General features: G+C 38.8%; 1 protein-coding gene across 1 annotated transcript in view; it reads left to right on the top strand.

Moving 5' to 3' along the window:
• Positions 1–22,523, top strand: part of STXBP3 (syntaxin binding protein 3) — a 74,447-nt gene extending 51,924 nt beyond the window's left edge. The window contains exons 14-19 of the mRNA XM_003784086.3: positions 11,877–12,015; positions 13,176–13,282; positions 13,898–13,990; positions 15,750–15,835; positions 20,779–20,927; positions 21,828–22,523. Coding sequence (XP_003784134.1) covers positions 11,877–12,015; positions 13,176–13,282; positions 13,898–13,990; positions 15,750–15,835; positions 20,779–20,927; positions 21,828–21,922 — 669 coding nt within the window. The 3' untranslated portion in view covers positions 21,923–22,523. The remainder of the gene's footprint in view (positions 1–11,876; positions 12,016–13,175; positions 13,283–13,897; positions 13,991–15,749; positions 15,836–20,778; positions 20,928–21,827) is intronic.
• Positions 22,524–25,067: the final 2,544 nt, after the last annotated feature.

The raw sequence follows: 25,067 nt of genomic DNA, 5'->3' as shown, positions 1-25,067 counted from the left end.
GTGGCTGGCGCCTTAGCCGGTTGAGCTATAGGCGCCGAGCCACCACATTTTCTTAGTTATTGTGTTAAGACATTTCTATTCTACACTTAGTAGATTTAACATGTACCCTTGTACAATGCGCCATAGTTGTGGTCTCACCAATTACCCTCCCTCTACCCAAACTCCCCCCTCTCCTCCCCTTCCCTCTTCTTTCCCCTTTATCTTGGGCTGTAGTTGGGTTATAGCATTCATATGGAAGTGTGGGTGCTTATAAATTGGTTTCATAGTAGGGCTGAGTACATTGGATACTACTTCTTCCATTCTTGAGATACTTTGCTAAGAAGAATATGTTCCACCTCCATCCATGTAAACATTAAAAAGGTAAAGTCTCCATCTTGTTTAAGGCTGCATAATATTCCATGGTGTACATATACCACAATTTATTGATCCATTCATGGGTTGATGGGCACTTGGGCTTCTTCCATGACTTAGCAGTTATGAATTAGACTGCAAAAAACATTCTGGTGCAAATATCTTTGTTATAAAGTGATTTTTGGCCTCCTAGATACAGACCTAGATCTGTATATAGACTATATACTTAGTAGAGGAATTACAGGATCCAATGGCAGGTCTATTTTTAAATCCCTAAGTGATCTCCAAACATCTTTCCAAAAGGAATGTATTAGTTTGCATTCCCACCAGCAGTGCAAAAGTGTTCCCTTTTCTCCACAACCATGCCAGCAACTATGGTTTTGGGATTTTGTGATGTGGGCTATTCTTACTGGAGTTAAACAATATTTCAAAGTGGTTTTAATTTGCATTTCTTTGTTGATTAAGAATGATGAACATTTTTTCATGTGTCTGTAGGCCATACACCTCTCTTCCTCAAAGAAGTTTCTATTTAAGTCCCTTGCCCACCCTGCAATGGGATCACTGGTTCTTTTCTTGCTAATACGTTTGAGTTCTCTCTGGATTCTGGTTATTAAACCTTTGTCAGAGACATAACCTGCAAATATCTTCTCCCATTCTGAGAGCTGTCTGCTTGCTTTACTTACTGTGTTCTTGGCTGTGCAGAAGCTTTTTAGTTTGATCAGATCCCAGTAGTGTATTTTTGATGTTGTTTCAATTGCCCCCAGGGTCGTCCTCATAAAATATTCTCCCAGGTCAATTTCTTCAAGTGTTTTCCCTGCACTTTCTTCTAGTATTTTTATAGTTTCATGTCTTAAGTTTAAGTCTTTTATCCATTGGGAGTCTATCTTTATTAGTGGTGAAAGGTGTGGGTCCAGTTTCAGTCTTCTACAGGTCGCCAGCCAGTTCACCCAGCACCATTTGTTAAATAGGGAGTCTTTTCCCCACTGAATGTTTTTGATTGGCCTATCGAAGATCAAATGACGGTAAGTAGCTAGATTCATCTCTGGGTTCTCTATTCTGTTCCGTACATCTACTTCTCTGTTTTTGTGCCAGTACCATGCTGTTTTGATCACTACCAATTTATAGTATAGTCTGAGGTCTGGTAGCATGATTCCTCCTGCTTTTTTTTATTTATGAGTAATGTCTTGGCTAATTGAGGTTTTTTCTGATTCCATATAAAATGAAGTATTATTTTTTTGAAGTCTTTAAAGTATGACAATGGTGCTTTTATAGGGCTTGCATGAAAATTGTATATTGCTTTGGATAGTATGGAAATTTTAACAATGTTGATTCTTTCCAGCCATGAGCATGGTATGTTTTTCCATTTGTTAAGATCTTCAGCTATTTCTTTTCTTAGAGTTTCATAGTTCTCTTAATAGAGATCTTTCACGTTCTTTGTTAGGTAAACTCCCAAATATTTCATTTTCTTTGGCACTACTATAAAATGAATAGAGTCCTTGACTGTTTTTTCAGCTTGACTATTGTTGGTATATATAAAGGCTACAGATTTGTGAGTATTGATTTTGTAACCTGAGACACTGCTGTATTCCTTGATCGCTTCTAAGAGTATTGTAGTTGAATCCCTGGAGTTTTCCAGATATACAGTCATATCATCTGTGAAGAGTGAAAGTTTGATCTCTTCTGTTCCTATTTGGATACCCTTGATCACCCTTTCCTGCCTGATTGTGATGGCTAAGACTTCCATTACAATATTAAAAAGCAATGGAGACAATGGGCAACCTTGTCTGGTTCCTGATCTGAGTGAAAATGATTTCAATTTAACTCCATTCAATACAATATTGGCTGTGGGTCTGCTGTAGATGGCCTCTATCAGTTTAAGAAATGTGCCTTCTATACCTATTTTCTTAAGTGTTCTGATGAAAGGATGCTGAATATTATCAAAAGCTTTTTCTGCATTGATTAAGAGAATCATATGGTCTTTGTTTTTTAATTTATTTATGTGATGTATTATATTTATAGATTTACGTATATTGAACCATTCTTGAGACCTTGGGATAAAACCAACTTGATCATGGTGTATAATTTGTTTGATGTGTTGCTGGATTCTGTTTGCTAGGATCTTATTGAATATTTTTGCATCTATGTTCATTAAAGATATTGGTCTGTAATTTTCTTTTCTTGGGTCTTTTCCTGGTTTGGGGATCAAGGTGATATTTGCTTCATAGAATGTGTTGGGAGGTATTCCTTTTTCTCTATGATTTGGAAAAAGTTATGTAATATAGGTACTAGTTCCTCTTTAAAGGTTTGGTAGAATTCCAATGTGAAGCCTTCTGGTCCTGGACTCTTCTTTTTGGGGAGATTTCATATAGTTGATGCTATTTTACTACTTGATATAAGTCTGTTCAACATTTCTAATTCTTTCTGGGTAAGTCTAGGAAGGTGGCATGCTTCCAGGTATTGGTCGGTTTCTTTTAGATTTTCGTATTTCTGAGAATAGAGTTTTTTGTATTCACTAAGAATTTTTTGAATTTCTGAGGTGTCTGCTATTTTGCCTTTTGTCATTTCTGATTGATGAAATTAGGGATTGTATTTTTCTATTTCTGGTTAGGCTAGCCAAGGGTTTATCAATTTTCTTAAACTTTTCAAAAAACCAACTTTGATTCATTAATCTTTTGAATAATTCTTTTGTTTTTGATTTTATTTAGTTCAGCTCTAATTTTGGTTATTTCTTTTTTTCTGCTGCATTTGAGGTTGGAGTATTCTTCCTTTTCCAGTTGCTTGAGATGTCCCATTAAATTGTTGACTTCCTCTCTTTCCGTTCTCTTAAGGAAGGTTTGCAGTGCTATAAGTTTCCCTCTTAGGACTGCCTATGCAGTATCCCAGAGGTTCTGATAATTCATGTCTTCATTATCATTTTGTTCTAAAAACTTGGTAATGTCCTTCTTAATCTCATCTTTGACCCAACTATCTTTTAGCATAAGGTTAGTTTCCATGTCTTTGTAAGAGTGTGCAGATTCCTGTTATTGGTGAGTTCAACTTTTATTCCATGATGATCTGAGAAAATACAAGGAATAATTTCTGTTCTTTTAAATTTGCTGAGGTTAGTTAGCCTTGCAACCTAAGATGTGATCAATTTTGGAGGCTGTTCCATGGGCTGATGAGAAGAATGTGTATTCAATTTTGTTAGGATGAAATGTTCTATAGATGTCTATTAAATTCAATTGTTGTATGGTGAAGTTTAAGTCCAAAATTTCTTTGCTTAGTTTCTTCTTGGATGATCTATCCAACACTGCCAAAGGGGTGTTACAATCTCTGACTATTATGGTGCTGGAAGATATCATATTGTTTGTGTCTGTTAGGTCCTTGGTTATAAATTGAGGAGCATTTTGGTTGGGCGCATAAATGTCAGTAATTGACATCTCATCATGTTGAGTGTTTCCCTTTACAAATATGAAGTGACCATCCTTGTCTTTCCTACTTTTGTTGGCTTAAAGCCTAATGTATCGTATCTGCAAATAAAATTGCAACCCCTGCTTTTTTCTGTTTTCCGTTGCCTGGATTATAGATGTCCATCCCTTCACCCTGAGTCTATATTTATCCTTTAAGATGAGATTCTTGTATGCAGCAGATATCTGGCCTGAGTTTTTGTATCCAGTCAGCCAACCTGTGCCTCATTAGCAGACAGTTTAAGCCTTTCACATTAATTGAGAGTGTTGATAAGCCTGGTGGTATTTTGGGTGTCAAGTTTTTTGAAAGACCAGTGGATATTTTTAACATCCTTTGCCACTGTGGAAGTTGGGTTTTGATCAGTAATTTCTGAGGGAGTTTACTTTGGTGGTAGAACATTGTGGTGGTCATTATGGAGGATGGGTCTGAGAATATCTTGAAGAGCTGGTTTAGTTATGGCAGATTTCTCCAATGTGTGAATGTCTAAAGTATTTAACTTCTCCATCATAAATGAAACTCAGTTTAGCTGGATACAGAATCCTGGGCTGAAAGTTTTGTTTTAGGAGATTGAAGGTTGATGACCATCCTCTTCTGGCTTGAAAAGTTTCAGCAGGAAGATCTGCAGTCATTCTAATATTCTTCCCCTTGTAGCTTATGATTTTCTTACATCTGGCTGCTTGTAGGATTTTCTCTTTCATATTAACTTTGGTGAAGTTAATTACAGTGTATCTAGGGGATGCTTTATTTGGAGTGAGTCGTGCTGGGGTTCTGAAACTGCTATCTGAATTTCAGTACTTCTTGCTGTGTTTGGAAAGTTTTCCTCTAAAATCTCTTGGAGTAGAGCATCTATATCTTTCAGATCATTCTCATCACCTTCAGGAATTCCAATAAGGGAAATGTTTGCTTTTTTGGAGTGGTCCCGCAACTCTCTCAGGGAATGATCCGTCTTTGCTCTCCATTTCTCTTCATCTTTGAGCATTTTAGGAGCATTCAAAAGCTTTGTCTTCAATGTCCGAGATCCTTTCTTCTGCTGCTCCATCCTATTACTGAGGGATTCTACTGTATTTCTCAGGTCTTTGAGGGATGCAAATTCTGGCCTCAGTTTATCCAAATCATTGGTGATTTTATCTTTGAATTCATTGAATTCTTGAGCCAACTTTTGAATTTCTCCTTGAACTTCTAATTCCAATTTTACTTCGATTCTGTTAATCTTATTTGCTATCCAGATTCTGAACTCAATTTCTGACATCTCAGCCATTTGTTTATGAATAGGATCTTCTGTTACGCCTCCTTTGTTGTACCTTGGGGGAGTTGATCTACTCTGGTTATTCATGTTGCCCAAGTTTTTCCACTGATTCTACCCCATGGTTATTTTTCACCGTTTGTTTAGAGAGGCTGGTAAGGTGGAATTAAATTGAAGGCTCCTGGAGATGTAATTAATCAGCCCTTTACCAGAGTGCTGGGACTGGGTGACTGCAGCTTTTCCCCTATGGCTTTACCAAGGTCCTGTTCAGTATATACAGCTTGAGACTCTGGGGACCCATTTGGTATGATGGGGGTAGGTGGGCCTGTCTTGTATTTAGCTGACAGTCCTGGAGGATCAGTGACTTTGGGTTGAAATCTCACCTTTGGAGGAATACAAGCAATTAAGACACCCTGACCCCCCCACTGGCAATAACTGAGAGAAGAGAATCAGATCCTCTCTCTACAACATAACCAGGGTATGACCTTGGAGAGCCCCCAGGTGATCAGCCCAGATCAAGAGTTCCAAACCAGTTGGCCCGGTCAGCACAAACACAGATCAAATGGGAGAGTTCAAAAGGTCTCCAGCAACTGGACAGCAGAGGTCCACTGCCAGCTCAGGTGTAACTCTCTCCCGTGATCTGTGGAGTCAGAAAGGCCTGCCCTGCAAAAGAATTATTCCACTTTGCATCACTGTCACCCCCAGTCAATGGTTACCCACAGGGCTGCAGCCCAACTCTCTCTAATACTCAAGAACACCAGTTATTTGCACCTAAGTCAAAGAGGAGACAATGCCTCCCCGACTTGGCCGTCTCACTGTGCAACCTGCAGGCGGGAGGAGTTCGGGCCTGATTCCCTTCCGTGATCATTGGAAACTGGGGAGTGTTCCACCTGCATCTGTACCCAGCCGCAGTTACCATGGAGGAGTATGGTTCTCTCTCTGAGACCACGCCTCTGCCTTGGCCACACTTCACCTCTGGAACCCCTGTAGGTATGGTCAGTTTCCCTCCATGTTCTACAGAATTGGGGAGGTGTCTGTCCCAAATTTGACCCCAGTGGTAGGGACCTTGGAGCCACCACCACTGTCAGGGGTGGTGCCACCACTGTCGCGGGAAGTGCCACTGATCTGGGGTACTGCTGTGCACAGGTCTCAGGAGCCAGGCAAGGAGCCAGAGGGTGGAGCTGTGGGCTGCTGGCCGTGGGTCCTGGGAGCCTGAGGGCAGAGCCACGGGTCACAGGCCAAATGGGTTGCAGGACACCAGGTGGGGAGCCGGTGAGCAGGTGGGTGGTGGTCCCCAGGTAGCAGAAACCTCCATGGTCCCTGGTGGTCGGTGGTGCGGGTCCCATACTATGCTCTTACCAGCACAGCAAGTTTCTCTCCCCTTGTAACCCCCCGCCTCTGTTAAAGTTATAGCTTCAGAGCAACTGCCTCATAGACGATGAGATGCCCTGACCTAGCAAAACTCTGCCAGACACTCCACATTCTGCAGGAGGTAGTCTTCTAGACCCCAAGGAGAGGGATGAGTTTTAAGGGATGAGTTCAGGAAGGTAGGGAGAATATTAGATCAACTTTTGTCCCAGGCAAGAGACTGCCCGGGCTTGCAGCGGTATCTCTCTGTGGAGGGAGTCCCGGCCCTTAGCCATTCTCTCCTCTTTGGTGAAACAAAAGGTCCTCTGTTCACTACTCGCCTCAAGCTGCTCTCATGAGGCCAGGAGGGGAAGAATTCCTGTCTTCTTTGGGATGAGTTTTGTACCTGAAATTTGTTTCCTTGGAGTCCCAGCTTGCCTCAGTAAGGGTGATGTGAACTTATTAATCGTCTCTCTCAGCTCAGCTCAGCTCAGCTCAGCTCCCCATCTTCCACTTTATTGGGTTGGTTCTGCCCATTACTTCTCCCTCTGAATGGGAGCCTCTGCTGACGCTGGCTTCAGTCGGCCATCTTGCCTCTCTCCTCCCCAAAGTAGGTTGATTTTTATAGAATCCCAGACTCTCTTTGCAGGGGACCTATCTAAGCAGTATTTAATACATCATTGTCTACCAACATTGACAAGTACTTATACAGTCCCTCCTAATTTGTGATTATGCTTCTTTGGATGAATGGGATGATTTAACTTTTTAGAGCATTATTTCAGGACAGCATTGTTGGTGGGGGCAGTGTTTAATGTAGCTTCCTGCAGAGTACTGCCAAGGCACATTTTACTTGTTTTAAGAGGCTTTTGTATCATGTATAAACTGTGTAAATCAGGGATGTCCAGCCTGCGGCCTACAAGCCATATGCGTATGCTTGGATGGCTATGAATATAACCCAACCCAAAATCGTAAAGGTGCTTAAAACATGAGATTATTTTGTGATTTGTTGGTGGAATTTTATGCACAGTTCTTGAGCGTGAACTTTGTAGAGGATAACGTGTCACCATGTTACATAAAAAAAATAAGCTCTCGCTATTTGCATGCTTCAGTTTTATGGCAGTCTGCAATTTCCAGTGTGCTGTCTTACAAGTGCAGACAGTCTAATTGACACCATCATACCTGACATGTGCATGTGGTGACTTGGCAAGGCAGTGGTTATCAATATTTCAACCTTCCATTGAACATTAGATGTTTCATGTTATTTAGAAGTCAGGTAGGCATTCTTAGTTGATCATCAAAAGAACTTCCACACCTCGACAGCATCTCACGCATCACCCCCCACACTTTATGATCAGCCCTGCACTTTGCCCTGCATTGGCAACTGAGATGTGAAAGAGCCCAAATGTTGCTTTCTATTTTCCTGTCAATTCGTTTTTGTAATAAAATAAATACAGTCCTTCATCTGATATTTCAATCCCAGCATGGCAACATCTCAAAAGGATACAGAACCCTAAAAAAGAAAAAGTATGGCTGAAGGAAGATTGTTCAATAAGAAGTGGACAGCTGACTACTTTTTTGTCAAGGCAAATAGTAAGGCACTCTGCTTAATTTGTAGGGAATTTGTGCAAGTTTTCAAAGATGATAATTTGGAAAGGGGTTCTGTGCAAAACCATGCTGCCAGATTGAATGTGTCTGAAAGATTGTGTTGTAAGGACGAAATAATAGAACTGAAAAAAATATTCTCAACAACAAATTTTTTTTTTTTTTTTGAGACAGCCAGTAATACTGTGGTGTCACAGCTCACTGCAATTTCCAACTCTTGGGCTTAAGTGATTCTCTTACTTCAGCCTCCCATGTAGCTGGGACTACAGGGGCCCACCACAGCACCCAGCTTTTTTTGTTGTTGTTGCAGTTGTCATTGTTGTTTAGCAATCCCGGGCCGGGTTCAAACCCACCAGCCTCAGTTCATGTGGCTGGTGCCCTAACCACTGAGCACAGGTTCTGAGCCTCAACAAAAATTTTTTTTTAAATTTACAACTCAGACGGCTTCCACTGTAAAAGTTTCATGGTAGCATATTTAATAGCAAAAAAAGAAAAAAATCAAAACCATTTACTGATGGTGAGTTTATAAGCAGTGGATAGAAAGCTTGACAGATATAATTTGCCCTGGAAAAAAGGAGACTATTTTATGTCAGTCTGTCTCATCAGACTTTAGCCAAACAAATTGAAGAAACTGGAAAATCTATCAAAAATTTAAAAAATAAAGAAGCTGTTAATTTTAAATTTTATGTTCTGTCATGGATGATAGCACTGATGCTACAAATACGGCTCACCTTGCCATTTTTATTAGCAGTATTGATGACAAATATAATATCATTGAAGAAATGGTTTCTTGGCTCGGCGCCCATAGCACAGTGGTTATGGTGCTAGCCACATACACTGAGGCTGATGGGTTCAAAACCGGCTGGGCCAGCAAAACAACAATGACGACTGTAACAAAAAATAGCCAGGCATTGTGGTGGGCACCTGTAGTCCTAACTACTTGGGAGGCTGAGGTAAGAGAATCACTTAAGCCCAAGAGTTTGAGGTTGCTGTGAACTGTGATGGCACAGCACTCTACTGAGGGGGACATAGTGAGACTCTGTCTCAACAAAAGAAAAAAAAAAAAAAGAAATGGCTTCTTTAGTGTCATTCAAAGACACAACTAAATCAAATTTATACAAAGTAGTAAAAAATATGTTGAAGTGAAAATATATTATGTTTTCTTTATCTTTGTTTACTACAAAGTAGTAAAAATATGTTAAAATGAAAATATATTGTGTTTTCTTTATCGTCAACATATCAGGCATAGTTACTAACAGTGCTGTGGCAATGGTGGGTGAAAGAGAGGGGCTTGTAAAATTAATAGATGATGATGCAATTTCTACCCCAAACTCAGTTTTATGACATATCATTACATAGAAAATTGACACACAGAAGCTTTAATGATGGATAGTGTCATGCAAATCATCATCAAAATGGTGAGTTTCATAAGGGACAAGGGATTAAATCATCAACAGTTCCAGAAATTCCTTAGACATGTTATTTTTTATTATGTTGACATCATTTACTTTTCCAAAGTAACATGGCTAAATTGAGGTCAAATATTGAAAATATTTTGTGATTTGTGATGTGTTATCAAAGATCAAATTTTGTGCCAGAACTTGACAGTGAAAACTGACTTACATAATTAGTGTTTTTAGTGGGTTTAACTGCTCATTTAAATGACTTAAAGTGAAAACCAACTTATCAATAGAATGTTTCAAACCGCAACAGCATTCCAAATGAAACTAAAATTATGGTGAGCTCAAATTAAGGCAAACAATTTTCTGCATTTCAACATGTCGGCCAAACACAGTTCTCTGAGCAGCAAGAAATACGTAGCCTTGCTTTTTTATTTGATAGAAGAATTTAAAACCAGATTTCAAGATTTCTGGGGAAATAATATGTTGGTGCATTTGTGACTTCCTTTTCAGTTGACATAAATATGTTACCTGCCAGTTCTGAAATGGAATGCATAGAGCTGCAACCTGACATTCAACTTACAGAAAAATTTGATCACGTCTCTTTACTGGATTTTTATAGGTCCTATCTTTCCAGAGACAAATAACCCTTGCTTCGCACTCACTGTATTCATGTCATCACTTTTTGGCAACATTGTTTACAAGCAAATGTTTTAATTACATTAAGAGTAGAATTAGAGGGCGGTGCCTGTCACTCAGAGGAGTAGGCTGGTGCCATATGCCAGAGGTGACAGGTTCAAACCCAGCCCCAGCCAAAAACTGCAAAAAAAGTAAAATTAGAACCCAAATATTTGATGAACACCTTGAGAACTCACTGAGAATGTCCACAACTTCCATCGAACCAGACATTGATGGATTAGTTTCTTAAATACACATCATATATCCCACTTATTTTACCCACTTTTCTTTCACAATAAAAAATATCAAAAAAAAAACCAAAGATGTTTTATTACTGATGTATGTACATGTTCTATAGTAGTGATTGCAAACTTGAGACCTACTTGACGATTTTAAAAGACTCTGTGGCTCAGCGCCTGTAGTACAGTGGCACCAACCACATGCACTGAGGCCACCAAGGCTGGCGAGTTCGAGCCCAGCCTGCGCCAGCTAAGCAACAATGACAACTGCAACAAAAAATAGCCGGGCATTGTGGCAGGCACCTGTAGTCCTGGCTACATGGGAGGCTAAGGCAAGAGACTTGCTTAAGCCCAAGAGTTGGAAGTTGCTGTGAGCTATGACATCATGGCACTCTACCAAGGGCGACATAGTGAGACTCTGTCTCAAAAACAAACAAACAAACAAACAAAAAAACCAAAAGACTGTCTGAACGGGCCACTGCAAATTAGAATTGTTATGTGAGGATTTTTTTTCTTATCTGTGTATATTACAAAAATTATACAGTCCTTTTTTTTTTTCTCATTAGCTTTCATTAGTGTTTTATGTATTTAATGTGTGGCCAGAGAAGCCAAAAGGTTGGATAGTCCTGGTTTAGATCCTTGCCCTCTAATAGACATAGACTAGAAGCTGAATCTAATTTTAAATATTCTAGTAGCCACATTACAAAGGTAAAAAGAAATGCAATTAATTTTAATAATCTGAATATAGTGGTATATGCCCGCAGTCTGAACTTCTCAAGAGGCTGAGGTAAGAGGATTGCTTGAACCCAAGAGGATTGCTTGAACCCAGGAGTTCAAATCCACCCTGGGCAGTCCAGACTTGACCCTGTTTCTTTAGAAAAGAAAAAATTTGACTTAACCTGATATATTCAAAATATTATTTTAAAATCTAATCAATATAAAAATGTTAATTAGATGATTTATATTCTTTTTACATTCAAAGTCTGGTATTTTATACCTACAGTGTGTCTTAATTCAGACTGATCATATTTCAAATGCTCAATAGCCATATGTTGCTAGTGACTATCTTATTGGATAGGTTTAAATTAATGATTTTCTTTTCTTTTTTTTTTTGAGACAAAGTCTCACTATGTTACCCTTGATAGAGTGCTGTAGCGTCACAGCTCACAGCAACCTCAAACTCTTGGGCTTAAGTGATTCTCTTGCCTAAGCCTACCCAGTAGCTGGGACTACAGGCACCTGCCACAATGCCTAGATATTTTTTTTTGTTGCAGTTGTCATTGTTGTTTAACAGGGCCAGGCCAGGCTCGAACCTGCCAGCTTCCATGTATGTGGCTCATGCCCTAACCACTGAGCTTACAGGTGCCAGGCCTAAATTAATGATTTTCATCTTCTGTGACATTTCTTGACCTTTTGCATTAGTTACAACCAATAGTTCAGGTAGTGTTCATTTTCCTTTGAAATGTCATCAGTGTTGCATTAAAATCTGATAAGGTTTAATAATAGATGTCTCTAACCAAAAAATGAATTTGCATTATAGACAACTGATGATGTGTTATTTTTATTAAGGACCTGGCACTTGGAACTGATGCAGAAGGACAGAGGGTGAAAGATTTTATGCGAGTACTCCTTCCAGTTCTTCTCAACAAAAATCACGACAATTGTGATAAAATAAGAGCAATCCTACTTTACATCTTCAGTATTAATGGTAATGGGGATTTTGTTTATCTTCATGAATGCATTAAAGTACTCAGCTCCAAAAATGACTTTTTCCGGCAGAACGCAGTAGCTCACATCTGTAATCCTAGCACTCTGGGAGGCCAAGGCAGGCAGATTGCTTGAGCTCAGGAGTTTGAGACCAGCCTGATGAAGAGCAAGATCCTTGTCTCTAAAAATAGCTGGTTGTGGTTCTGCGCCTGTAGCTCAGTGGCTAGGGCGCCAGCCACATACACCAGAGCTGGCGGGTTCAAACCCAGCCTGGGCCTCCCAAACAACTATGACAACTACAACCAAAAAATAGCCAGGCATTGTGGTGGGCGCCTGTAGTCCCACCTACTTGGGAGGCTGAGGCAAGAGAATCACTTAAGCCCAAGGGTTTGAGATTGCTGTGAGCTGTGATACCATAGGACTCTACCAGGGCGACATAGTTAGACTCTGTCTCAAAAAAAAAAATAAATAAGTAAAAATAGCTGGTCATTGTGGCGGGTGCCTATAGTCCTAGCTACTCAGGAGGCTGAGGCAAGAGGATAGATGAAGCCCGAGACTTTGAGGTTGCCATGGGCTATAACTCCATGATACTCTACCCAGGGCAACTGAGTCTCTGTCTCAAATAAATAAATAAATATCACTTTTTAAGAAGCGTCTCATTATCAATTATAAGATAATCTTTTTTTTTTTTTTTTTTTTTTTGAGACAGAGCCTCAAGCTGTCCCCCTGGGTAGAGTACCGTGGCATTACAGCTCACAGCAACCTCCAACTCCTGGGCTCAAGCGAGTCTCCTGCCTCTGCCTCCCAAGTAGCTGGGACCACAGGCGCCCGCCACAACGCCCGGCTATTTTTTGGTTGCAGCCGTCATTGTTGTTTGGCGGGTCCGGGCTGGGGATTCGAACCCGCCACCTTAGGTGTACGTGGCTGGCGCCTTAGCCGGTTGAGCTATAGGAGCCGAGCCTATAAGATAATCTTTGAAAACTCAAAAGTAGTAGCTGAAGTTGGCTAAGGTAAATAAGAAAAACATGAAATAGAAGACTGAAAAGGATATACTTTGTTTAGTTTTTATTCATGAGTACTGTATTCATGAGTACTACCCCAAACCTAGAAACTATTGACATAGCAATTACGTAATTGTGCACTCATTTTTACTTATCCAAGGAACTACAGAAGAAAATTTGGACAGGTTGATCCAGAATGTAAAGATAGAAAATGAGAGTGACATGATTCGTAACTGGAGTTATCTTGGTGTTCCCATCGTTCCCCAAGTAAGAAATCTTATGTTGTGAAATACTTAGAAATATGTATGTGTGGCTGTTTGTATTTTTTATGTGTGAATCCATGCAGATAGTCTTTTTAACTTCACTCTATAGATTTTGATTAAACAATTTAAAAAATTTATTTTCTTGACTTTTCCATATGTGATAATTTGGGCAAATACACTTTTCTGGTGAATTAGTATTTGATAGCTTCTGTTGTAATTTACTACTTAATGCTTTTCTCTTTATGATTTATTTATAGCAATTGTCATATTTCAGTTAAATATTTAATCTTTAAGTATAATATGGTATAGAAAATAATTCTATATTCTCTTAAGTCAAATTTGAAAGAACTCTGTTTAGAATCTCTTTCCCATCAAGTTTTACAATAGTTTTCTTTGAATAAACTGTTTTATGATAGAACTATAAATTTTAACATTAAAGCACAAAATACTTGTGATGTTATGTGACCATACCTATTTGGATTTTTTTAAACAGGTATTTCCACTTAGAGTATTAGTCAGATCCCACATAGTGCTTGCTGGTAAATTCAGTATCTGTGTTAGGAAAGCATATTGCTGAATGACATTGCTGGTTTTTAATTTTTTCTTCTAATTATATTAGTCTCAACAAGGCAAACCAACACGAAAGGATCGGTCTGCAGAAGAAACTTTTCAGCTCTCTAGATGGACACCTTTTATCAAAGATATTATGGAGGTAAAAAACCATTCTGTTTTTCTTATACCTGAGTGCTCTGCCATCTGTAGAGTCTTCTTTACTCTTAGTATGTTTATCTGTCAGTCTCAGTGTATCTATGGGGCAGGAATTTTCCACAGTTTGGGAAGCTTCAGAAAGGAAGGCCATATGTGGGGTCAAAGGAGAAGAATCTCTTGAAGATTTCAGAGACACTCCCCACTGACTGTCTCTAAATAATAAGCACATTTAGTTTTACAACAGTCGCTACTGTTGCTTTAAATAACTATATGTAGCATATGTACTATAGTTTAATTGAATGAAAATTTAACAAAATGACTTTTGTATACATGTGTACCATATATAGCGAAGTGCTAGATGCCAGTATTCTCGGAAATGTATTTGTGATTAAAATCTAAGCCTCATTACCGTTTGCTATAACAGGTGAATAATGTTTTTAGTACTGTTTTCATGTAGAAAATAGTATTTAATTATAGGAAATTACAAAATGACCTAATTTAAAAATTGCTATATGATCTCAATAAAATCATGATACCGATTCTTTAATCATAATCTTATAATTCCATTTATGCCAATTTTCCTTTGATTTGAGCCCCAAATTCTACTTACCTTTGGAAGCTAATTTGGCGCAATGTAGTACTATAATTTTTCTGTTTTGCTTGGCTAATTTTATGTCATTCACATGTTTAAATGTACACGAAAAATGTGAAGAATTTAGGCTTCGTTTTCTGCATCAAAGTTTTTTTCCCTCTCCCATGATAATGATGTATAGAACTAAGTAGCCTGTATTTTTAAAGTAAGAATTGACTTTCTCAAACCCTTTAAGGAGGATTTGCATGTTAAATTTAAAAAATACACATTTGGGCCAGATATGGTGGCTCACACCTATAATCTCAGCACTCTGGTAGGCTGAGATGGGGGGATCACTTGCAGCAATTAAGACCAGCCTAGGTAACATAGCAAGACCCCATCTCTAAAAAGAACAGTTTAAAAATTAGCCAGGGTGGTGGCACACCCAGCTTCTCAGGAGGCTGAGGCAGGAGGATGGGTTGAGCCCAGGACTTTGGAGCTGCAGTGAGCTGTAATTGTACCACTTGCACTCTACCTGGGACAGAAGAGACTGCCAGAAAAAAAAAACAAAAATATACACTTGGATTGATGATATTTTCTCCCAAAACTTGGTTTTCTTTCCTTTTTGAATTCTTACTGAAATATTCTTGAACTACTAAGTACTTTGTGCTCATTTCTTGTGTCTCATTGTTAATACCATTGTGCTACTGTGGTTTCCAAATGGTTTGAAGCATGCACACCCAGCCATAAAAAATACAGAAAGCACATTTACTTATTTACTTATAAATTATATATTACCATGCTAATAAAACGTATTTAATCTATATGTGTAGTTTATTTATACACATAAGTATAACACTGAAAAAATGAAAAATTTTTAGAAATAAAATGAAAAGGAAAACTTCTCACATCCCATTGAATTACCCTAAGTGCTTCTAGGCTAGGTATGCCCATCCCATTCTAAAGCCACTGCTGTGAAGAGCAAAGCTTTAATCAGGACAGGATGGTGTTCAGAAACCCCTGGCAGTGCACACAGCTAAAGGCCCTTGTGAGGTGCCTGGAATCTTCATGCCAGTGTGGGGACCTCCAGACAAAGGAAGAAAGGCATACAGTTTATCAAAACAAAACAAACCCAAAAAGTCCTGAAATTTATAACATTTTCTTGATGTTGTTTTACTCTTTTCTTCCCTAGGATGCCATTGATAATAGATTAGATTCAAAAGAATGGCCATATTGTTCCCAGTGCCCAGCAGTATGGAATGGCTCAGGAGCTGTAAGGTAAAGCCTATAAGTGAAAGTCAGTGGAATTTTCAGTGTGATATCGCAGACTAATTCTTACATTGGCAGTTCTCTTTGAAGCGTGTCGTCATGTAATTTTCCCTGAACTATAACCTGTTTAAATGAATCTAGATAAGCAATATGAAGATGTACTTTATTATAAAACGATTTCATGAAACTAGACAAGAGGCCCCCCACTTCCACACCAGTGTCTGCCCTTGTTCACATAGCAGAGTGCTTAATCTTTTTGGATTATTTTTTTGTGATGACATATTTGAAACATTCAGAAAGATACAGAGAATGTTACAACACATACTTAGGACCCAGCTTATGTTATAAATACAGTTCAAGCTTCCTATATATCATTCCAGGATTGTATCACTCTCCCTTTCTTTTCTGTTTTGCATTTGATGTTTATCACCTGTGTATCTTCATAGTTTTTCTACATACATTTGTATCCCAAACAATGTTTTGAGTCATGCTTTGCCGGATTGTCTCATGGTCTTGTGGCTTTCAGCAGTTTAACTGTGTTGTGTCTAGGTGTAGTTCTCTTTCTGATTATTCTACCAGGGGTTTGTTGAGTTTCTTGGATCTGCAAGTAAATTTCATCAAATTTGGAAAGTTTTCAGGCATTATTTCTTCAGATTTGCTTCTGCCCTTTTCTCCTCCCTCCCCTTCTCAGACTCCTATTACACATCAATTGAGAGGTTTGATATTGTTCCATGGGTCACTGAGGTTCTCTTTTCTTTCCTCTTTCTTGTCTCTGTTTTTCAGATTTGGGTGATACATACTGGACTGTCTCCAGGTTGGCTGATTTTTCTGGCATCTCAGATGTGCTCTTGAGCACCTTTAGTGAATTTTTTACTTTTCACATTTGGAATTTCCATTTGGTTCCTTTTAGTTTCCATTTTTTGTTGAGGTTCCCTATTAGTTACCTTATTATTCACATATTTTTCTTTTTAATTCTTTCATTATATTTGTTAACTGAATAAAATGACATGGTTCATAAATTTGGAAAGGAGAGTAGCCTTCCTGGCAGGCTACTGCAGGAAGGCTACTCTTCCTGCAGAGGGAAACCTTCCAGCTAGAGGGAGGACAATAGGAACAGGAATCTATTGGGGGGAGCACATGCACATATTTAACAAGCTATAGGAGTCTTTTTTTTTTTTTTGAGACAGTGTCACTGTGTCACCCTCAGTAGAGTGCCATGGAGTCTTAGCTCTCACAGCAACCACAAACTCTTGGGTTCAAGCGATCTTGCCTCAGTCTCCCGAGTAGCTGGGACCACAGACGCCCGCCATAGCACTTGGCTATTTTGTAGAGACAGGGTCTTGCTCTGGCTCAGGCTGGTCTCGAACTCATAAACTTAGGCAGTCCACTGCCTTGGGCTCCTAACTCTGGGATTACAGAGTGAGTGAGCCACAGCGACTGGCCAGAGTCATGATATATCTGAAAGGGGAACATGTGCATGTGCAGCCCCTTTGTGGCTCGTAGCAGTTGCCCCTGTGGTCCTGTGTCTGTGTACTTCAGAGGTCAGCTAGTGATCTCAGACACGTCAAGCCTGTATGGCTTCCGTCTGCTGCTGACCAAGCTAAGAGTGAGTTAAGGAATGTGTTCCACTGTAGCCAGTTTTTGAGTCTCCCCTTTTTTTCCCTCAGTTTTTCCCCAGGACGTTGTCAAGTTTTCCATTTGTTACTAGTCAGCTAACAAATGTAGAGAGCTTGGCCTTCCCTTCTTCAGCTTCACTGCTTCTGGGATTTCCTCCTTAAATTCTTGGTTGGTTGGCTGCCCAGCCCAAATTGAGATCCAGCTAGCGAAGCTGCAGGTGTTTTTACCTTGTCACTGCTTTGCTTGAGTCAAGTCTTCCACCACTGGCAGTAAAGCTGCTGGTTTTCACAGCCAGCTTCCACTCAGTAAAGCTATAATTTTTCTTGACTGAGATGTGAGAGGAGTAGGGTTAAATGAAGCCCCAGCCCGAGGGTTTCATAGTCACCACCACCATTCTTACCTGATAACGGGAGCAGATACTCAAGAATAAATGCTTCTCAATTTGTTGTCTGGCTGTGGTTGATTTCCAGTTGACCTGAAATGTTTTATTCTGTTTCATTTTCTCCCACAATTTCATCTAGCTATGTGCTTGTTTTCTTGGAAGGGAATCTCCTGACTACCTTATTTCCCATGACCATAAGTCCTCTGTCTCTCATGTTTTTTGGGGTTTTGTTGTTTCTTTGTGTGTTTTGTTTTTGAGGCAGGGCCTTGCTTTGTCTCCCAGGATAGAGTGCAGTGGCATCATCATACCTCACAGCAACCTCAAACTCCTGGGCTCAAGTGATCCTCCTGCCTCAGGCTCCCACATAGCTGGGACTACACTGGTTAACTTTCCTGTTTTTTGAGACTGTTTAGAAACTTTTGGTCTTGCTCAGACTAGTCTTGAACTCTGGCCTCAAGAGGTCCTCTTGCCTTGGTTTCCCAAAGTGCTAGTATTATAGGCGTGAACCACTGCACATAGCTCTGTATTGTATCTTTAAAACGTAATATAAATAGGGTGGCACTTGTGGCTCAGTGAGGAGGACACCAGCCCCATATACTGAGGGTGGCGGGTTCGAGCCCAGCCCTGGCCCAAACTGCAACAAAAAATAGCTGGGCGTTGTGGCAGGCACCTGATGTCCCAGCTATTTGGGAGGCTGAGGTAAGAGAATTGCCTAATAAGCCCAAGAACTGGAGGTTGCTGTGAGCTGTGACGTCAGGACGCTGTGTCCTGCAACTTGTTTTTTCTTTGTTTTCTTGATGTTTGTGAAATTTATCCTAGATTGATAATTTGCATAAATTTTCATTTGCTAGGTGGTATATAATTATTTGAGTATACAAATTTATTTATTCATTTTCCATGTGGTAGAAATTCAGGCTGGTCAAAACTGGCACCATTACAAACAACACTCAGTGGAGATTCTTGTACATTATGTGTATTAGTGTTTCAGATGCTTTTCTTTTCTTTTTTTTTTTTTCCTTGAGACAGTCTCACTATGTCACCCTTGGTAGAGTGCCATGGCGTCACAGCTCACAGCAATGTCAAACTCTTGGGCTCAAGCCATTCTCTTGCCTCAGCCTCCCAAGTAGCTGGGACTACAGGTGCCCATCACAACGCCCAGCCATTTTTTTGTTGCAGTTGTCATTGTTGTCTAGCAGGCCTGGGCCGGGTTCGAACCCGCCAGCCTAGGTGCATGTGGCCAATGCTGTAACCACTGTGCTACGGATGCTGAGCCACATACACTTTTCTTGTACTGAGAACTTTTTCTTTAGTTTTGTTTTATTTTTTTTTCCCTTTTCTACTGGTTTGGAATTTAACCTATTTTGATTCTTATAGCAGTTATCCTTAGAAATTTATTATACAATTTGACCCAACAAAGCCTAGGATTAATCATTATTTCTGCCCTCCCTTTTGAACAACCCAAGAATGTTAGACCACCTTGAGTTATGTTCACTCAATACTTACAGATAATCTGCTCTTTCCAGCCTTCTATGTTAGCTCTTGAGAAGGTTAGGGGGCATGTTTTCTATTAGTTCGTCATATCTTTGTGAGTAATCAGCCTTTTTCCTCCGGCTGCTTTTTGTCTTTGATATTCTGTGCATTCTCTAAGGTATGTCTGTCTATCTGAGAATTTATTTTTCTTTCTTTCCTTGGGATTCAGTTATGTTTCCTAAATCTCAAGACTCTTAACATAAATTCTTCAAATATCGTCACTCTTGTTGTCTGATGTTGGAACATCTCATTCTGTCTTCATGTCTCCTAATCTCTCAAGGTTTTTCATTTCTTCTGCTGTTTGTATTTCATTCTGGAAATTTTTCTTCGGATTTAGTTTTTAGTTCTTTAGTTCTCTCTAAATCTGCTGTGTAAGCTATCTTTGCAGTTTCTATTGACTTTATTTTTCCATTGTACAAGTTCTACTTATATGTTTTTTAAATTCCTAGGATTTTTTAATGATTTATTTTGTCAAACTTTCTAACCTACTTTATTATCCTTTATCATCTTAAACATAATTTATGTCTGTATTTAATGATTTCTGTATCTCACATTCCTTCAAGGTCTAATTCTGCTGCCTTTTATTTCTGCAGACTCATGGTTATTTCTTTTGTAATTTTGAATTCTGAGCTGAAGGTGGATCCCTTTGGAGAGGTTTTTCCTGTACTTCTGCCTGATTAGAGTTTTTTCCTTTTATTTGTTAATTTTCAGCTTGAAGTTCTTCAGACCTTGAAGGGAGAGTGATAGTGCCTAAAGCTCTCATGCAGAAGGCCCGTGGGTGTAGTTATTAGAGAAGAAGCTTCTTGATAATCTCCCTTGGCTTTTGAGGGTATACTGACCTCATGCAGGATCTTAGCTGCCAGTCTCTCCCTTGCATAGTACCCAGGCCCACCTGTTTGCTAAGATCTGAAAATATGCTACAAGGCAGGGCAGACTGAGCCTCAACTCAGTTTACCAGCCCTGCTAGCTCCTGGGGATTTCTCTGACTTGTTTACTCTCAGCTGTGCTTTAAAAATGTGGTTGCCTTTATTTTAACCAGTGTTCTTAAGTACTGTGTAGAAGTTTTCAGGGTACAGGGATGTAATCATTATTTTTGTATCTCAGGACTTACACCTACAGGGTCTGACAATTAAGTTCATGTCCTCATCCTGGAAAAAGTACTACATACTTCATTGCTGAGTATCACTACGGTCACCGTGGTAATGTTCCCCTTGGGAAGCTGTGCACTGACACCAGCACCTTGAAAAGGGACTTTTCCTGCCTCACTCTTGGTGGTCTAGTTAAGTCATTTCCTTAAAATGAATGTAGTTGACACTAAATTTGAGTTTGGATGAGTTAGGTTAGGCTTTTTTAAAAGTCTCCAAGCATTATGGCTTCATAAACATTTTTAACATGTTTGCTTTTTTTTTTTTACACTTTTTAGTGCTCGCCAGAAACCCAGAGCTAATTACTTAGAAGACCGAAAAAATGGGTCAAAGCTGATTGTTTTTGTAATTGGAGGAATTACTTACTCTGAAATGCGTTGCGCTTATGAAGTTTCTCAGGCACATAAATCCTGTGAAGTTATTATTGGTAAGACTTTTGATTTCTTCTTTTCTTTTTTTAAAGCAAACTCTAATACAAAAATATGCACATAAAACTTTGTGTTATACATTTAAGACTAAAAAAATTTTTTTAACCACAGAAAGTGTTTTATCTGACATACTAGAATTGTTTCCTATTGGCTTTTTGATAATTTTCAATATTCTGACTTTGGAGAAATGAGCTTGTTCTTTTAAAATACAGCAGAAGCTCTGTAATTTGGATACCCAAGGGATTGTGACGAAGTGGTCAACTTAAGGAACTAATACACTGTGTGCATGTGGTGCATGTCCAGGCTGTGAAAATTAGGTCAACTTAAAGTGGTGTGGGGAGGTGGTCAGTTAGGACAGTTCTACTGTATTATGTTCTGTGATTTTGTTTGGTCTCATCACTAGTTTCTGATGCATAAATACATTTCTACTTTAAATACACCTTGAATTTTTTGTGGATGTAGACCTGACATTGGCAAGGCCTGTGTGGAATTGAGTTTTAAGAATTTCAGTCAAAGCTGCTAGTAAACTTTCCTGACTCAGAAAGGTGCCAGATCTGTATGTCAAGCCTCAGTCTGAAGCACTGTTTAGTGGTTCTGTTACTGAATGACAGCTCCTGCAGTTCTGAGGATATAGTAATCCCCAGTTTTGCTCCTCAGTCTCCTAACACATAGCACAAAGTAGACAAAGCATCGGAAACAGGCAGTGAATTACCGAGCATGCTCAGTTGTGAGGAAGGATTGAATGTTACAGAATAGGCAGATTTGGGGAGATGTCATAGAAATTGTTAAATTGCCTCAGGCTACTGAACTTTGCTTATTTGGATAACAACACAATATATTAATTCAAGGAAAATTGATATAACTGTTGGTCTCTGAAAAGTTATCTTTTCTTCCACCAGGTTCTACACATATTTTGACACCTAAAAAGCTATTGGATGATATAAAGATGCTGAATAAACCCAAGGATAAAGTCTCCTTTATTAAAGATGAATAGCTTTTCTTTTCCGGAGGGCATGGAGAGCCATAGAACAAGAAAATGTTGCTTTCATGTAATTTAAACAATGTAAATATTTTATGGAACAGTGGCTTTTCAAATACATTTCTTAAGGGACCGTTTGATTATGAGTTATTGGATTTGCCATTTTTGATAATTTAAATATTGCTTTGTAGATGATGAGAAGAAATGTTAAAATGCTTTCTAAAAGAAATTTTTTCACCTTTGGAGCAGAATATATTAGAATTATGGGTAATTTTTCACAGCCATGTATGTACATACTAATTATTCATTGATGCTTGTATCTGTGAGTCTCGTGTTGAAGTACAGGTTTTGGGGAAAGAATGATTTTAAGTGAAGAGATTGTAAAAGTAAAACTGTAAATGTTTATTGTATGATACAATTATTTCCTATAAATAGTTTTTTTAACTGAAATTCACAATTCTTTCATGTATAAAATTGTTATTAATATAAATAGAGTGATTTCATAGTGAATACTGTCTTGCTAGATAATTCAAAGAACACAGTTTTATATAATTTTGAAATTATGTTTAAATTAGAAGACCAAAAATAATCATCACCATTCTAAGAAAAAATAAATGCCATTACAAAAATTGACCTAGTTTGTTTTTTTGTTGTGGAGGGGGATTTGGGAATTTTAAAAGTTGTAAATTAGAGTTGCAAAGAAGAAAAAGAAAGTATCGTAATATTCCAGAGATAACTAATGGCTTTTAAAAAAATAATGTAGTATCAGTGTAATGTTATGTCACATCATTCTGCAGATGTGTTTGTGTTCTACCGGGGGAGCGTCTTGACTTCCAGGCTCTCCTGTGCTGGGCCGCACAGTGTTCTGTCGCATGGTGGACTGTGGTTTTCTATTTCCCTTGTGTTCAGACTTTGGCCTTTTATGAATAATGCTGCATTGTTTGGGTACATACCTTTGCAAACTTACACAAATATTTTCATAATGTAAATTTCTAGCAGTAGACATAGCTGATCAAAGGATTTATGCATTTAAAATACTGAAGACATTTTTAATTTTCATGTAGATAAAACCCATTACTTTTCCTTCTTGGCTTCTGAATTTCATGCTTTACTTAAAAATACTCTCCACATTCCAGGATTATAAATTGACTTAATGATTTCTTCTAAACATTTTGGTAGATTCATTTTATTCTTTACAATGACACTTTCATTCATCTAAAATTAGTTCTTGTGTTAAGAGTGCCTGCTAGATACCGTCTCCTAGCACTTGGCATTATGTCGCATGCCTGCTCACCCCATAAAGAGTGGCTAAAAAGCTAAAGGTGATGTTTTTCTGACTCCGAGGTAAGCAGGTCTGCCAGTGATGAGCACTTGGTTCAGATTTGGAAGGTGGGAAGGAGGCAGGTGCCATCTACTGGCTGTGCCTGTGGACAAACAAGCTCCTACAGACAGGAGTTATTGATAGCACCCAGACTCCCACATTTTACTGTCTTATCACATGCTTCACAGGTATGAGTCTCTAGTTTTTGCTCCTACAGCTCTTTCAACAGATACTGTTAAGGATTCAATGCTTTGTATTAAATCCCTTTCTGCTTGAAACATCTAGAGAAGTTTGTTTCCTGCACAGAACCCTGTCTTATACTGTATTTAACAGTGCGCCAGCTTTACTCCTTTCTAAATAGCCCTGTATTGTACCAGGTTGTATTAGGATCTCTCTTTCCCCAGCTAATCTGAAATACCACCTTTATCATAGACTAAATTTCCATTTATATTGTGGTCTATTTCTGGACTCTTCTTTTATTGACCTACAGTTTGTATTCCTTTTTCCTTATCTATTTCAATTCATAGTTCATGGTATGTTTTAATATGTAATGGAAGTAATCCCTACGCCACTCACCTAATGTATTGTTATTTTTCAGAAATTTTCTGGCTATTGGATTTGTCTAGATGAACTTCAGTATCACTTTGTTGAGTTCCCAAAAAAGTTATTGACATTTTAGTATTTTCATAGGCTCTTCATTGAGTTTATAGGTTAATTTGACATCTTTATAATACTGAAATTTGGTATTTGGGAATGTAGATTGTCTTTTTATTTATCCAAATCTTTTTTTAGGAGCTCTTTGGACTTTTATTATGCTAAAATAGTGGTGCTCTTAGGATTTGCATTATTGTACTAATACAAAGTGTGGGACCCGTTGACCTATACTGGACACACTTTTCATACATGTACAACATTGGTGGATAAAGAATGTCTCTTAGCAATAATACCGGAAATAGCCTCTGGTTTTAAACAGCTGAGTACTCTTACAGGGATGTCCAACCTTTTGGATTCTCTGTACTACACTAGAAGAAAAATTGTCTTGGGCCACACATTAGATACCCAAACACTAATGAAAGCCGATGAGCAAAAAAAAAAGGTCCATGCATAATTTTCATGATACCTGCCACCACAGAGAACTAAAAAAGTCCTCACCACTATCTGCTTGTAGCCTGCGGCCATGGGTCAAACATCCAGCATCTCTTGCAATCTGGAAGGTGATCGGGAGGCACAAACTAAGGTAGTAGATTTTCATCTGCCTCTTCGAGGGTACTACCACAGCAAAGTCCATTTAAGACGCTGGTAGGTTTCACAAAGTTGGAATGCTGGCAGCTGTTGAATTAGGCAAAACTTCTTGAGACCTGGCCCAGAGCTGCAATGTATTTAGTACATTAAGGCAGCCAACGTGATGACTTTTGGTGAGCCTTCTTCCCAGGCACTGGAGTTTTTCTGTTAGTTTGCCACATTAGGTAATAAAAGATTCTAAGAATGCACAATTGTTCCCTTATCTCATGAGATAATGACTGTATTCCTTTCCTGTAACTCTCACCTTCTAAGTTACAGTTGGTACTGACCCGAAGCACTGGACCGTCATCAGTGTATTTAACCTGAAGAATCTTGGAGTCATTAAATGTGATGGAATCACCTAATACAAATTCTTACTCGTTTTTCATGTGCAGATCCCTCCTTGCTGTAAATTATCCTGTTTCCGCATATTCCAGATTTCAAGCCTACACCTTCTTCAACTTGCTTTCTGTAAGAGTCTTCTATGGTAGTACCATTTTTCAAGAAAAATTCCCCAAACAATGGTACTGTCAGAGCAGACCTTACAAGGCCTCCTAA

The sequence above is a fragment of the Otolemur garnettii genome, unplaced genomic scaffold, assembly GCF_000181295.1.
Source record: "Otolemur garnettii isolate 467f Iridium unplaced genomic scaffold, OtoGar3 scaffold00010, whole genome shotgun sequence".
Lineage (NCBI taxonomy): Eukaryota > Metazoa > Chordata > Mammalia > Primates > Galagidae > Otolemur > Otolemur garnettii.
This window is presented reverse-complemented; position numbering and strand designations above follow the sequence as displayed.